Source organism: Phocoena phocoena, chromosome 20 (genome assembly GCF_963924675.1).
Source record: "Phocoena phocoena chromosome 20, mPhoPho1.1, whole genome shotgun sequence".
Classification (NCBI taxonomy): domain Eukaryota; kingdom Metazoa; phylum Chordata; class Mammalia; order Artiodactyla; family Phocoenidae; genus Phocoena; species Phocoena phocoena.
In genome coordinates this window covers 52,318,318-52,332,791 of record NC_089238.1, presented here as the reverse complement: position 1 = coordinate 52,332,791, position 14,474 = coordinate 52,318,318, and the positions used below count along the sequence as shown (strand labels likewise).

At 48.5% G+C, this 14,474-nt stretch overlaps 1 protein-coding gene across 1 annotated transcript in view; it reads left to right on the top strand.

The window, feature by feature from the left end:
- The window catches only part of LOC136140335 (polycystin-1-like protein 2), an 86,164-nt gene that overhangs the window by 58,819 nt on the left and 12,871 nt on the right, over window positions 1–14,474 (top strand). Inside the window, 11 exon segments of the mRNA XM_065898405.1 lie at window positions 853–1,031; window positions 2,659–2,805; window positions 4,814–5,013; window positions 5,707–5,867; window positions 5,869–5,931; window positions 6,783–6,999; window positions 10,771–10,860; window positions 10,863–10,971; window positions 12,174–12,282; window positions 12,284–12,379; window positions 13,545–13,641. Of these exon segments, the coding sequence (XP_065754477.1) occupies window positions 853–1,031; window positions 2,659–2,805; window positions 4,814–5,013; window positions 5,707–5,867; window positions 5,869–5,931; window positions 6,783–6,999; window positions 10,771–10,860; window positions 10,863–10,971; window positions 12,174–12,282; window positions 12,284–12,379; window positions 13,545–13,641 (1,468 nt within the window).

Genomic DNA, 14,474 nt, shown 5'->3' with positions numbered 1-14,474 from the left:
GCCAGGTAGGGAAGGGAAGGAACAAATAAGGGGCGCATAATCAACCCCATTACCTCTGTGGGCAACTGCAGCCCAATCCCACTGGGGAACTCTGGAAAACAGTAAGGAACGTGGGCCTCAAAGTCATCCCAGCTGAGGACTAAGTGAACTGGGTTATTTATCCACCAATCCCACCAGGCATTGGTGGAAAATGGCTTGCAGGGGCCATCAGTTCTCTGCTACCTTCAACCTGCTGCTCTAACATCCACAGAAACCCCCAGGGAAAGAGGCACAGCTGCTGGCAGTTGGACGTGGGAACCCCACAGTGGTGAGGCTGAGTGATGGATGTCAGGGGAGCATAGGTGTCATCTGCTGTAGTTGGTTTTGGCTCCGGAAATCAGGCATGGCCACCAGCCATCATCAGGATGGCTTCAGAAAAATACAGAGTCCTGAGCCCTGTGCCCAGTATTCTTGGTAGGTCTGGAGTGGGGCCTGGGAATATGTATTTTCAAAGTAGTGGGACATCATTCATTCCTGTCTCAGAGCCGGGAACTCTGGGAGGCACTGAGAATATAATCTCTAGGGAGAAAAACCAGTTCTTGCCCTCCAGCCCTTTCAAATAAATATTCGAGAAGTCTGAAAAGGTCATCAGGAAGCATTTATGAGTGTAACTCATCTCCAGGATGTCAATGCAGATAGTGTCACCCCAAAATCTTCACACAACTGAAAAGTAACTCTGGCAGGTCCAAGATGGGAGGAGAGGAGGTGAAAAGGCCATGCTTTGTTGGGTTTCATTGGTTTTTCAACACCTCCAGTGAAACACGGGGCTCAGTTACCACGTGGAGCTGGCCACTACTGGTCTCTGGATTTCAGGTGACTGTCACCCTATATGGCCTGGATGGAGAGAGTGAGCCCCACCACCTGTCAGACCCCGACATCCCGGGTTTTGAGTGAGGAGGAGTGGATGTGTTCTTACTCTCCACCCTGTTTCCCCTGGGGGAGCTGAGGGGCCTGCGGCTATGGCATGACGACTCAGGGGACCAGCCATCCTGGTGAGTCAGGGGTGGGTAAACCACAAGCACCTACTAAGTGCCAGGACCAAGGCTGGGCATTGTGCATTTGCTGCTTTGCTGATCCTCACGAGCCTCTGTAAGACACATAGAATGGATCCCCATTTCACAGATGAGGAAACCAAGGGTCAGAGAGGCCCACCAGTCCACAGGCCACACAATGCTAGTCCCTCCCTTGACACATCTGCAGCATCAACCTGTCATTTAGCCCTCCGTTTTCCCATCTGTAAAATGGGATAGATGCCTATTGCAAAGACAAACCCTGCCCAATACGAGGAAAGTAGATGAGACACTGGGCTGATTCTCCAGTAGGAGACCTAAGAACAGCTCTTCTGCAGAGCACTAAGTTAGGTCTTCCTGTGCTTTTCTCACTGGATGCTCACAGTGACCCTCTGGAACAAGCACTGTTATTATCCTTGTTTTACAGGTGGGAAAATCTAAGCTCGGGAAAGATAACTGACCTGCCCAGGTCACACAGCTGGCAAGCTCAGAGCCAACACTCCTTCCCACTGTCTGAGGCCAAAACTAGTGACTCAGATGGGTGGTCCCCAGCCTGAACACTCATCGGTGGCTGGCAGCTTTAGGAAAACACAGCATTTAGACCACTGTCTTTGACTCATTTAAGACAAAAACACTAATACATTAATGCTTTAAGATCCTCAGCTGCAGGGCTGGTTCCTGGGAAGCGGCTCTGAGATGGAGTTGAATATGGAGGCTGTTTATCCAAGGAGTGCCTGGGATCAGCCCCTGGGCAGGGAGGGAAGGAGGTAGGATGGGCAGAAGGAGAAGAGCTTTGATGCAGCCCACAGACAGCTCAGCTGACCACACAGGGGGCTCTGGAGCTGTCCTGAGCTGGGCTGAGATGCCTGGGTTTTGATCACACCCAGGTTCTATACCCAAAGGTCACAGAGGATGTCAGCCTCCCCAGGAGGCTGTGTGACCTCAACAGAGGTAGCTCTTGCATGCCTGATGGGACTATCCTTCCTGAAAGGAGAAAGTGCATGTCAAGAGCTTCTTAGCACAGTCCCCACCAGTAAATGCTCAATAAAGAGTGCCTCTTGTTATCATTACTCTTATTTCCCTGTAAAGCAACTGCTGCTGGATCTGACCTCCCAGCAGAGGCAAGATGATTTCATTTCTTCCTGGGCCTCAAAGATCTAAATCAGGTTAGATGATCGCCACGAAGTGCTGAATGGATGGTAGGCTCATTCTCTGGATGGAAGCCCACAGGAGGACCAACTTTCGTGTGCTCAAGCCTGCACCTCCCTATACACACGACAACCTGGCCTTCCTCACTTGTAAAGCCCGGTGACCCTGGGCTTGCTGCCCTGCGTGAGGGTTCACAGTTTCAGAATGCACATTCTTGCAGCATATCTGTGAAAACCTGGCAGCCTCCAAGCTGGCGGTCTACACTAGCTGAACTCCCCACATGAGGCCAAATTCACCCACTGATTGGGGCATTTTGATCAAGTCACCAAGAGCAATGAAGAAAAATACAAAGTCTCTTTCCAAGAGTTCTCGTTCTTGGGCTCAGGTCTGGACCTTCATGGGATCCAAATAAGTCTCATCCCCCCACCACATTATCCTCAAAAGTGTGGGTCCCTTCCAGGTACGTAAGCCGGGTGCTGGTGCATGACCTGACAATGGACGGTAAGTGGTACTTCCTCTGCAACTCGTGGCTGTCCATCAATGTCGGAGACTGTGTCCTTGACAAGGTATTTCCAGTGGCCACAGAGCAGGACAGGAAACAATTCACGTACTATATTTTCTCATTTTAAGCAAATGCTCTTTACTTTGTTCTTTCATCTCTAGGGAAGTTGCGTTATAACTCAGTCACAGCCAAATAAAAGCACATTTCACCTAGTGGGCCGGGGTAGCTCTGAGTGCGTGACATTGATAACCAGCTTTTCTTGTTGCAGTGAAAGGGCCCTGAAGGGACATGGACCCTCCAAGACAGAATTATCTTCAGGGGGTGATAACAGTTATGGAACACTTATCCATATTTACTTACGAATGTCACAGAATAATATTGTTTACATGAGTGAACAGACTGATCTGAATGGTGATTCAACGTCTGGCCACCTGGAGCTTCTTCTTCATGTTGTTTTATCCTAGATGCATTTTTCAGCATGTTTCCCCTTGCTTTACTCACTCCCTCACCCCCTTTCCTGTCGTGCATCCTTCCACATCTGTCCCCAAACACAAATAAACAGATACAAATGTACACACATGCATGTGCGCACACACACACAACACCACAGAGCGCTATTTTGTAACTTTTTAAATGGCATGCTACTCTAACTATGTTGCCTTTTTTCTTTAATAATATATCACGCACATCCTTCCAGGAGGGTATGTTTGGGTCAAATTTTCCTTATTGGTTGCATGATATTCCACAGAATGGATGTCCCACAACCATTCTCCTATGGATGGGCATTCAGTCTGCTTCTAGTGCACTTACTGCAAGATGACTTTTCCTCCCAGCTGCCACTGTGAGCATCTCAGCCTCCAAGGGGGAAAAAGTCTGAATCAGAGAGACTTGGACCCCAAGAGAGGTATAACACAGACGTGGGCACGGATCACAAAGTCCCACACGCCTGCTGTTGACTTGCCGCGTGACCCTGGATATGTCACCGCACCTCTCCAGGTCTCAGCTTCCGCATCTGAAAGATGACGAGTTCAATGTGCCTGCCCCATAGGGGGTCCCAGGTCCCATGAGACGATGTAGGAATGTGCTTGGCACACTACGCGGCTCACACTAAGTACTCAGTTACAGAAGCAGGGATTATCTCCGAGGGCATCAGCACATGGGATGCCCAGAAACTCAGCAAGGAGCTCTCTGAAGGCAAAAGCTCCTCATCCCTCCCGTGAATCCCTGGTGCCCAGCAGAGAGCCTGGGACACAGCACCAGGGGCATCAAATATTTGTTGAATAAGACAAATAACATGGACAATTACTGTTGTTGGCAACTGACCTCTCTCTTTCTGCACCTGTACTCTGAGTCCAGGCCACCGGAACACCCCCGAGTGACAAAGCATCGTACAACCCTGGAGGGTTCTGGCATTGACCAATCAGGACAGGCGGCAGCTGGGAATCTCTACTCTGGATACTCTTAGCATAATCTGGGCCTTTGAATAGCTCCTGTGGTTAAACTACATTCTACTCATAGGGAAATAATACAGATTCTTTAGGAGAATGTGGTGCCATTTTCAGAAACCCTGTCTCACAATTTTTATTCTCTCAAACTAAGTCTGAACCCAAAGCCTTGGATTTTTAACCACTATTCTCTAATGCCCTAATTATAAGAAAACAAATAATATTAGAGTTATATATTATTATTTAAAACTTATAACAAAAATTATTGCTAACACTGATGAACACTCACCTATATGCCAGCTACTTTGCCAAATGCTTTAAAAAAATTATTGTCTTTAATCCTTTCAGCAATCCAGTGAGGCAGGTTCTGTTATTACCCCCATTTTACAGATGAGTAAACTGAGGTACAAAGGGTAAAGTAACTTGCCTGAGGTCACGCAGTAGTAAGAGGGCCGTCTAGGGTTCCAACCACTCTGTCCAGAGTCCCCATCATTAACTTGAAGTGATGCTACTATGATGCTGTATTTCTTCTATAAAAGAAAAAAAACAGATGATGAATTTTAGAAACAAATCCCTCCCTCTCATCCCAGGATTGCTCCAAAGAGACTAGGCTTCTGCCCATTCCTGTCTCCCTAAATGCCTGTCCCTCTCCCCTGGCCTGTCCACAGCCACCTGTTTTTCATGAAGACCTCCACAGGCTTCCAGGATGGCCACATTTGGTACTCCATCTTCAGCAACTCAGCTTGGAGCAACTTCACCCATGCCCACCAGGTGTCCTGCTGCTTCTCACTGCTCCTCTGTACCATACTGACCACCATCATGTTCTGGGGTGTCCCCAAGGACCCAGCTGAGCAAAAGATGGGCTTGGGTAACTCCCACTGTCATGGCGATCAGGGCTAGTGGCTGGTGGACATGAACTGTCACTGCCCCAGAAATGCCTTGCAATTCCAGAGGTCCCAAGACCACCCTCAGGTTCAATAATTCATTATAAGGATTCACAGTAGTCAGAAATGCCATTATACTCGTAATTATTAGAGAAAGGATACAGATCAAGATCAGGAAAGGGAAGAGGCACGTGGGGCAAGGTCCATGGGAGACCAAGCGTGGAGCTTCCAGTTATGATCTCCCAGTGGAGTCTGGACAGCGCTCACTCCTCCTGACAATGATGTGTGACAACACGCATGGAGTAATGCCAACCAGGGATGCTCACCCAAGCCTTGGTGTCCAAGGTTTTTATTGGGGCATGCTTGCATAGACATGGCTGAACCCAGTATGGCTGACCTTAGCCTCCAGCCCCTCCAGAGGTTGAGGTGATACGGTGCAACCAAGGCCCCCACCATAAATCACATTGTTAGCATAGACTATATGGTGTGGCCCAAGACCCCAGGTAAACAAAGGCATACCCACCAGGCAGGACAGCCCAAGGGCTTAGTGGTCACCTCCCAGGAGCCACTCAAGGGGCAGACCTCTCTTTGGGCAAGGTTAACCCTTACTGCACAGCCACCTTCTTGAAGGGGTGGAGGGGACTCTCCCCTTGGCCCCCTCCCTCCATCTGCCCCAGGTAAAGTCGAATTCACTTGGCAGGAAGTGATGATTGGGCTGGATGATTGGATTGGGCTCCTCGTGTTTCCCATCAACCTCCTGATCGTTCAGATTTTTTGGAGCACCCGTCCTTGGGTAACCAAGGAGCAGAACGCTGGGAAATGGGATGGGGGGCCCCCTCAGCCTGGCCCCCTCACCGCAGCCTGTGGAGGATGGTCTTCTGACACCTGAAGCAGTGACCAAGGCGGGTCCTCAACCCCGGCAGTGTGGGGAGCTCTAGCCTGGGCAGAAGGGGGTGGGGACTGGGGTTTGAGGCCTACAACCCACGTTGTCGGACAGCATCAGTCACTAAGATTTGTCAACTGTGTACACATGCACATATACATATGTGCACACAGTACACACATATACCTACACATGCACACATACACACATGCCACACGTGCACACATTCACCACACACACACCTACAAACGTGTACACACATATACACATATATCTGCACAGAGCACACATGTACACATACGCACACACCTACACATGAATGCATACACACATGCCACGTGTACACATCCACAGACATACACCCACACCTACATGTACATGCGTGCACATGTACACACATGTGCACACCTGAAAACACATGTACACACAAGTGCACACATGCCACATACGCACGTTTACATGCATGTACACACCGGCACATATATTCACGCAAACACCTACAACATATACACACATGCACACACATTTTTGCGTACCTACTATGTACAAAATATTATACTTTCAAACAGATTGCAGGCTGGAAGCACACAGAAAGAATTCCCTCTGCATTCATGCACACGTTAAGCATTTATTGAGCACCTACTGTGTTCCACACTTCAAGGAATACAGCCTGGAATGTATCAGTTGAAATCCTAGAAGAGGGATTTTTATGGGGGACAAAACAGAAGCTCAGGGTGGCCCAACGTCATGTCTCAGTAGGCAGAGCTGGGATTCAGACCCAGATTGTCCAGCCCCAGGGCGAGTGCTCTTGACCACTCTGCTGCCCCCTCACCTGTAGCTCACGTCCCCTTCCCTCTGGGTGACTTGCAGGATTTGTGGAGATTCATCAGCTCCTTGTTCAAAGCTCTGAAGGTGCCACCCCCTTGCTCCGGCTGGGACTTCACGAACTCAATGGACATCAACCAACTGCTGGCCTTGGTGGAAGACGTCGTCTGTCAGCAGAACAAAGCAGGGCAGGTGTTCTGGAAGGAAGCCAGCCAGACAGGGGGCCCTTTAACACTCACTCTTGGGTCTGTGCAAATGAAAGGTGAGTCCTAACATTTCTGGGCCGAGATGGGGCATGTTGGAGGCAGGTGGATGCAGGACCGAGGGCCACGTCTGTATCACTATCACAAGGGAGTCAAGAAGTCCTACTGGGGGTCTCCCTCACCAGCCTCCACTCCAACCACTTGCCACCGCCTCCCTCACAGTACCACAGGCATCCTGCTCTCCATACAACGCCAAGCTGCCTTCCCACTAAGGCCTGCACACATGCTTGTCCTCTGATCTAGAATGTTCTTTCTCCTCTCTTCACTTGGCCAATGCCTACTCAGACTTTATTCTTGGCTGATGTGTCCCTTCCTCAGGGGAGCAACCCAACCTCTGAGCCCACAACAGGGTCTCCAACCATGTGCTCTTTAGCCCCTAAGCATCTCTTGCACTGCTTTCACATTGCTTGTTGCCAAATCATGAATTGTGTGAAGAGCTACACATATGTAGTGCACATTATTCTGGTTTGAACTAGTCTCTCTGGCTCTGCTCTTGCCCCTTTCCTTTCCATCTTCTACCCAGATCGCTGCCTCCAGTGTTTAGATCAGGCTGTCCAATAGAACTTCCCACAGTGACAGAAATGGTCTATATCTGCACTGACCAATATGGCAGCCACTAGCCACATGTAGCTATTGACACTTGAAATGTAGCTAGTGTGACTAGGGAACTAAATTTTTTATTTTAATTTTAAATTTTATAAATAAGTTTATAAAAAAAACTAAACCATATATATCTTCCCATAAAAACCTGTTCCTCTTCCTTGTTATTCCTATGAAATCTTTATTCCTATGAAATACTAAAAATTCAGAATCACCTTCTCTTTCTCCTGCAACCCTCGCTTGCAATTCATACACACCTTTGAAAATATCTTTCGAGGGACTTCTCTGGTGGTGCAGTGGATAAGACTCTGCACTCCCAACTCAGGGAGCCGGGGTTCAATCTCTGGTCAGGGAACTAGAAAAAAAAAACAATTTTAATTTTAAAAAGTCACATGTGGCAAGTGGCTGCCATATTGGATGGTGTGGGTTAAGAATGCTGCCATTTTTAAAACACAAGGCTGGTCACAGTCTAAACCTTGTTTAGAATATAAAAATGGGGTCTATAGATTAGGGAGTTTGAATTCATGACTCTTGGCTCCACCTCTGATACAGTGAATTAAGTTTTCTAAGGTGAGGCCAGGAATCTGCATTTTTTACCAGTCACTTTTGTGACTGTTATGCACACTGCATGTTGAGAGTCACTGTCCTCAAGACCAGGTCCCAAGTCCTTACTGTAGCACTCCCTCCTGGCCAGGCCTATGCTGACCCCATGGTCAGCCCTACTTTGACCCCCGTGTTCCAGCCACTCTGGAGCATTAGCCCTGAAGAGCTGGGCTTGGGCTGCCCATGAAGGTTGTCCCTGCAGTAGCTCTGCTGATGCCCATGCTGGACACTTGGCCCTGTTTGGGGTCTTTGGGGTTTGGGGGACTTTGGCATTCACAGCATGGGCCTTAGAACCAGGACTCTGGAGTTGGCCAGACCTGGGGCTCTCCCAGATACCAAAGCAGCTGTGCAACTTTGGACAGTTGTTTAACCTCTCTGAGACTATTTCCTCCCCCGCTATAAAACAGAAGCGCTGATCCACCCAGCTCCTTGGCTTGTTTTGAGGACTGAATGAGATCATACGAGTCTGACACAAAGCAAGGATTCAGTAAGTGATTATGATTGCAAATGATGGTATCTTCCGGAAACATTGCCAGAACGCTTACGAAGGCTGTTGATGCTGGAACCATTAGCTGTGGCTTCAGTGATGGAGGCCCAGGAGGGAGGGGGAGGTAGGAGGCCTGAGTCAGAGGGAGTCAGAGTCAATGCTGCCAGGTCTTTACCAACATCGGGTCTGAGCCACAGCCTTCTTCACATCACTTGTTATTTTCTCATTCACTTCTCACTGGTGACCGGGGAGGGGTCCTGGGGTCAGGGTGCTCCATTTTGCCATGCTCTATATCCAGTTTCACGCACCCCTTGTGAAGATGCACATTGGTCCAGACCTGGGCCCTTCCTGTCCCAGGAGAATGTGCCCCTGGGCACCGGCCTCCCAGCTCAGGCTCCAGGGACCCAGGCCTGGTTCCACCTGGAGAGTCCAAGCTTCCCTTAGAAGGCTCAGGGAATAATGAAGAGGTTCAAATTTGTTTTTTTCTTGCAATGAATATGTATTACCTCTGTAATTTAAAACAAAAAACACTTTTTTTTTAGTTTTTTTGTTTTAAATATCAATGTTCTTTAAAAATAAATTTATTTATTTATTTTTGGCTGTGTTGGGTCTTTGTTGCTGCGCATGGGCTTTCTCTAGTTGCGGCGGGTGGGGGCTACTCTTCATTGCGGTGGCTTCTCCTGTTGCGGAGCACAGGCTCTAGGCCTGTGGGCTTCAGTACTTGAGGCTCACGGGCTGTAGAGAGCAGTCTCAGTATTTGTGGTGTGCGGGCTTAGCTGCTCCATGGCATGTGGGATCTTCCCAGACCAGGGCTCGAACCCATGTCCCCTGCACTGGCAGATGGATTCGTAACCACCGCACCACCAGGGAAACCCAACACCTTTGTTTTTTTTTAAAAAAAAAAAAAAAACTTAAGGAAACTGAAATTTGAACAAATGAACTATAGGAAAACATTCAGAGATAACAGGGAGAAACTTCTCCACTGACTGGTTGTTTCACGCTATTAAAGGACTATCATTATTGTTTTAAAAATTGATAATGACACATTGTGGTTTTGTTTTTTTTTTTTTTTTAAAGAAGATGCTGGGGGTAGGAGTTTATTAATTAATTTATTTATTTATTTTTGCTGTGTGGGGTCTTCATTTCTGTGAGAGGGCTTTCTCTAGTTGTGGCAAGCGGGGGCCACTCTTCATCACGGTGCGCGGGCCTCTCACTATCGCAGCCTCTCTTTTTGCGGAGCACAGGCTCCAGACGCGCAGGCTCAGTAGTTGTGGCTCACGGGCCTAGTTGCTCCACAGCATGTGGGATCCTCCCAGACCAGGGCTCGAACCCGTGTCCCCTGCATTAGCAGGCAGATTCTCAACCACTGCGCCACCAGGGAAGCCCTGTGGTTTTGTTTTTAAAAGGAGTACTCTTCTTCCATAGAAGCATATTAAAATATTTAGTGTCAGGACGTGGGGCTTGGAATTTACTTCAAAATAATCCACAGGGAGAGGGTGGGTGGGGTGCAGGCGAAACAGGACTGGTGATAGGATGAGGCGATAATTTTGAGCAATGGGTATAGGTTCATCTCATCATTCTCTTTATTTTTGTAATTTAAATTTTTTCATAATAAAAAGTTAAAAACAAACGATTAAGACTTATACCATCTTTGGCAACAGGCAAACTTGGGTTCAAATTCAAATCTTGTACGTATTAAAATATTTGCTGATAAGAGAACATTATGTCTAGGATTTGCTTAAGGTACTGCGGGAAAAAAAAATTGGAGGGCTGAAGCGAGACAATTTTGGCAAAATGTGGGTAATTGCTGCAGGAGGGCAATGGGTATACTATTCTTGTCTCTTCTACGTATAAGGAAATTTTGAAAATGCCCTTCATAAAAGACGAAAAGAGGAACATTTAAATCCTAACTGACCATATGAGCCAAGTATCCCATCTTTCTGAACCTCAGATTCCCCATGGTTTGGCACACAGTAAGCGATCGATACAAGAAAGCCATTACTAACACTCCTGTTTCTATTGCACAGTCTGCTCTGTCACTCAGCACCAGCTGATGCTCTTTCTCTCCCTTGTCCTCCAGAAAAAATGCAGTGCCCCAGGCCCGAGGTGGGCCCAAGAGACGCTGGGAAGGACAGTGCCTACAGGCAGTGTCTCTACCTTCAGCTGGAGCACCCCAGGGCTTTTCCCAGGGCCAGAGCCACACCCAGGCACTGGGGCAGCTGCAGACCCTGAAGGGTTGCCTGGGGGGACAGCCCGGAACCCCGCCTCCAGCACACTCGAGGTAATACACTCCCTTGGGTGCTCCCAGCCTGGGGCCTGCAGGGAGAGCACATCCCGGTACCTTGGAAGGTTATTCATCCAGATCTCCCCAAGAAGCAGCGATTATGGACTGCACAAATTCAGGGAAGAGGACTTTGAACAGGGTGATTTTGCCAGATGACGGTTAGAGCCCTTTGTACAGCACTTTACAGTTTATAACCATTTTCACGTGGGTGTTTCCTAGCTGCACACTCTTGGACAAGCCCCTCATCCTCTCTGAGCCATAGTTTCCTTACCTGTAACATGGGAATGATAATGCCTATCTCCTGGTTCAAACCTAAGAAGAATTTAAAAGGGCCTGGTCCATGAAGAGCAGCATGTGGGCTAAGCGTCGAAGGGCCTGGAGACCGAAGTCCTCTCCAGGGTCCCATTGTCACTGCTGGCATAGCAAACATTTTGTTTACCAAACATTTGCTTTCATCTCCATGTGAACTGCCTTCCTCCCCTTTGAGGTCCCAAACCCCTACCCCCTTTTTCTCTGAGATGCCACATAACCCTCAGTTGCCTAACTTGTCCTTGAGCCTTATATTCTTCTGGAGCCCCTATATATATGTAATTAAATTTTTTTTTCTCCTATTAATCTGTCTCGTGTTAATTAGACCAGCCAGAAGAATGTAGAAAGGGTAGAGGGAAATTTTTTTCTTCCCCAACAACAGCACCATAATTCAGTGAAAAAATGACCATTTTTTGAGATGTATTCTAAAATAATTGGTGATGATTTTATATTACGTGTGAAATTTATTTTTAAATATTCCAGAAAAAAAAGAAAGCATGTGGGGATAGATGATACACGTTTGACAAGGAGGTGATGGTTGTTGGAAGTAGTTGACGAGGATTCACTCTACTCACTGATTTCCGTATGATGGGGAATTTTCATAATAAAAACTTAAGTACCAGCCTTCTAGGCTTGCCATGAGGAATAACAGATAAACCCTGTATAAAGCAGTTTGCATGGGGACTGGCTCCTAGTAAGCACTGAATAAAGGTGACCTGAATAGAATATATGTATGTGTACCGGATAGAATACAGAATAGGATAGAGGAGAATACTGAGGATCTGAGGGGTCAAGGAGCTTGGCCAAGGTCACACAGCTGGTAGGGTTGGGGCAGGGTTTGAACTGGAGCCCAAATGGTGCCCCCTGATTATACCCATCCTCTCTTGCAGCTCCCTGCAGGCGAGCAAGCCCCCTCGAGGCCTCCCCTGGTGGTGTGTCTTGGTGGGCTGGCTCCTGGTGGCAGCTACCAGCGGAGTGGCAGCCTTCTTCACCATGCTCTTATGGCCTGCACTACGGGCGGGTCAGCCCCCTCAAGTGGCTCATCTCCATGGCCATCTCCTTCGGGGAGAGTGTGTTTGTCACCCAGCCCCTGAAGGTCAGGACCCCTGTGTGGCTGCCCTCCTGCCCTCCTTCCCTCCACCCATGATTTCCCTCCTGCCAGCTGCCCAGTTCTTAGGCTTCAGCAATTCCTTCATCTATTCAATCTATTCATTCAACAAACCCACTTGGAGCACTGCTTCTGGGTGGACCTGGGGCAGGAAGGTAACTACCAGGATAACCCATGCTCCCTCAGGGCCAGATGCTGACATTTCATCATCACAATCACCCTTAGGAGGGGTCTCACCTCCATTTTACAGATGAGAAAACCTGAGGTTAAGAGAATAAGGTCACCAAAAAATCTTGCCCTTAGGCCACATGTATAAATAGGAATGATATCATATTTCCTCAGGTCTAGGATGCTTTTGATTGTGAGATGAGCCAGCAACTTACACAAGCTTTACCTTCAGAAAAAAACCCACCAAGCCATTAAATGTGTGCATGAACTGGAAATACACTCCTATTTCTGAAAATGTAAAATTACGCAAGAGAGCAGTGAGAGTCAAAGAGACCCTGAGCCCCGCCTGGAAGGAGCCAGGCAGTAGGAATACTGTGTCGGGGGAGCTGCAGAAGTGAGGGAATATTTAGAGAAAATCCTTCCACCTACGAGGCATCACAGAATTCCCCCACCCTCATTCTTCCCTTAACAGCCTTCGTCAGGGACTTAAACAGCTCCTGACACCTCCCTCAATCTAGTCTGAGAATATTAAGAACAGAGACCTGAACCTTTTTGTTCCCCAATCAAACCACAGAATCCTACTGTGCTTGTGCACTGAAGGTACACAGACGATGTAATGGAAGGAATTACTTAACACGGAAAGAAAGGGAGGGAGGGAAGGGGGGAGGAGGCAGGTGTAAGCAGCTATGCTAGTGAGTCACCAGGCTGAGGGGTAGGAGAAAGGCCAGCAGGTGGGAGGGCAGGAGAATGCCGGAAGCAGCGTGAACTCAAGGATTTGCTGGTCTCTGCCTGGTTGGTGGCCAGGCACGCAAGCCCTGCCCCTGCCCCTTTATGACCACGTCCCCTCTCTGCAGAGGATGGCTTCCCCAGAGCATGGCTCCTGCACCCAGGACACAAGTGTGGCTCCCGTTCTACCCAAGCTCAGACCAGGAATTGACAGGGAGTTTCCAACACAGGCTTGGGGTTCACAGTGGGTGTCTTCCAGGTGCTGGGGTTCGCTGCTTTCTGTGCGCTGGTGTTGAAGACAGTGGAGGACGAGGAGGAGCCTGTGGCCCCCCTCCCGGGACGTGTCTCTGGCCCAGGTAATGGTGCCCAGGTGCAGGCAGGGCTCTGGAACCTGACAAGGCTGAGAAAGCCCCGTGGAGCCCAGACACTGGGTGGTCCCGGCCTCAGACCTTCGCTCCCCATCAGCCTTCACCCTGACTATTGAAGCACCCCCAATCCATCCCGGGACAAGTGACTCTTCCTCTGTCTCTTGGGCAACCTGTTCCTCCCCTATCCGAGCCCTTCTCTCTGACACCTAAGCATGAAGAGGCACCATGGGGTCCACGTTCTTCAAGGGCCTTCATCCTCTGTGTAATCCCAAGCAAGCAGCTTTCTTCCCCAGGGCTCAGGTCATTAGACAACCAAAACACAACAAGCTTGTGTGCCTGAGGGGTGTGAGGGAGCTATAATTAGGGTTCTAAGACAAAGGTCTGCAAACAACAGCCAGGGGGCCAAATCTAGCCCAGAGCCTGTTTTTGTAAAGAGTTTTAGTGGAACACAGCCATGCTGACTGGTCAGAGGAGCCCACGACCAGCCCTCTTCCCCCCAACCTGATTTCTCACTTCCCAGCTGAAACTCCTGAGGGTGTCTCCAATAAGAGAATTACAAAAAACAAACAAGCAAACAGAACAGATTCAACACTCTAATAGTCTATACAGAGATTTTGACTTTCAGGGAAAGTAAAACGGGAACAAACGAAAGCCCACATCCCTACATCATCATGCAGTGTGGTGACCTCCTCATGGGACTGTATTCTTCTGCCCTACAATAGGGATTTGGCTTTGTAGATCCAAAAAGTCCATTAAAACCATCTTCCCAAGTCAAAAGAGTAATTTTTCTCCAAAGAGACGACAGCCTCCTGACCAATCAA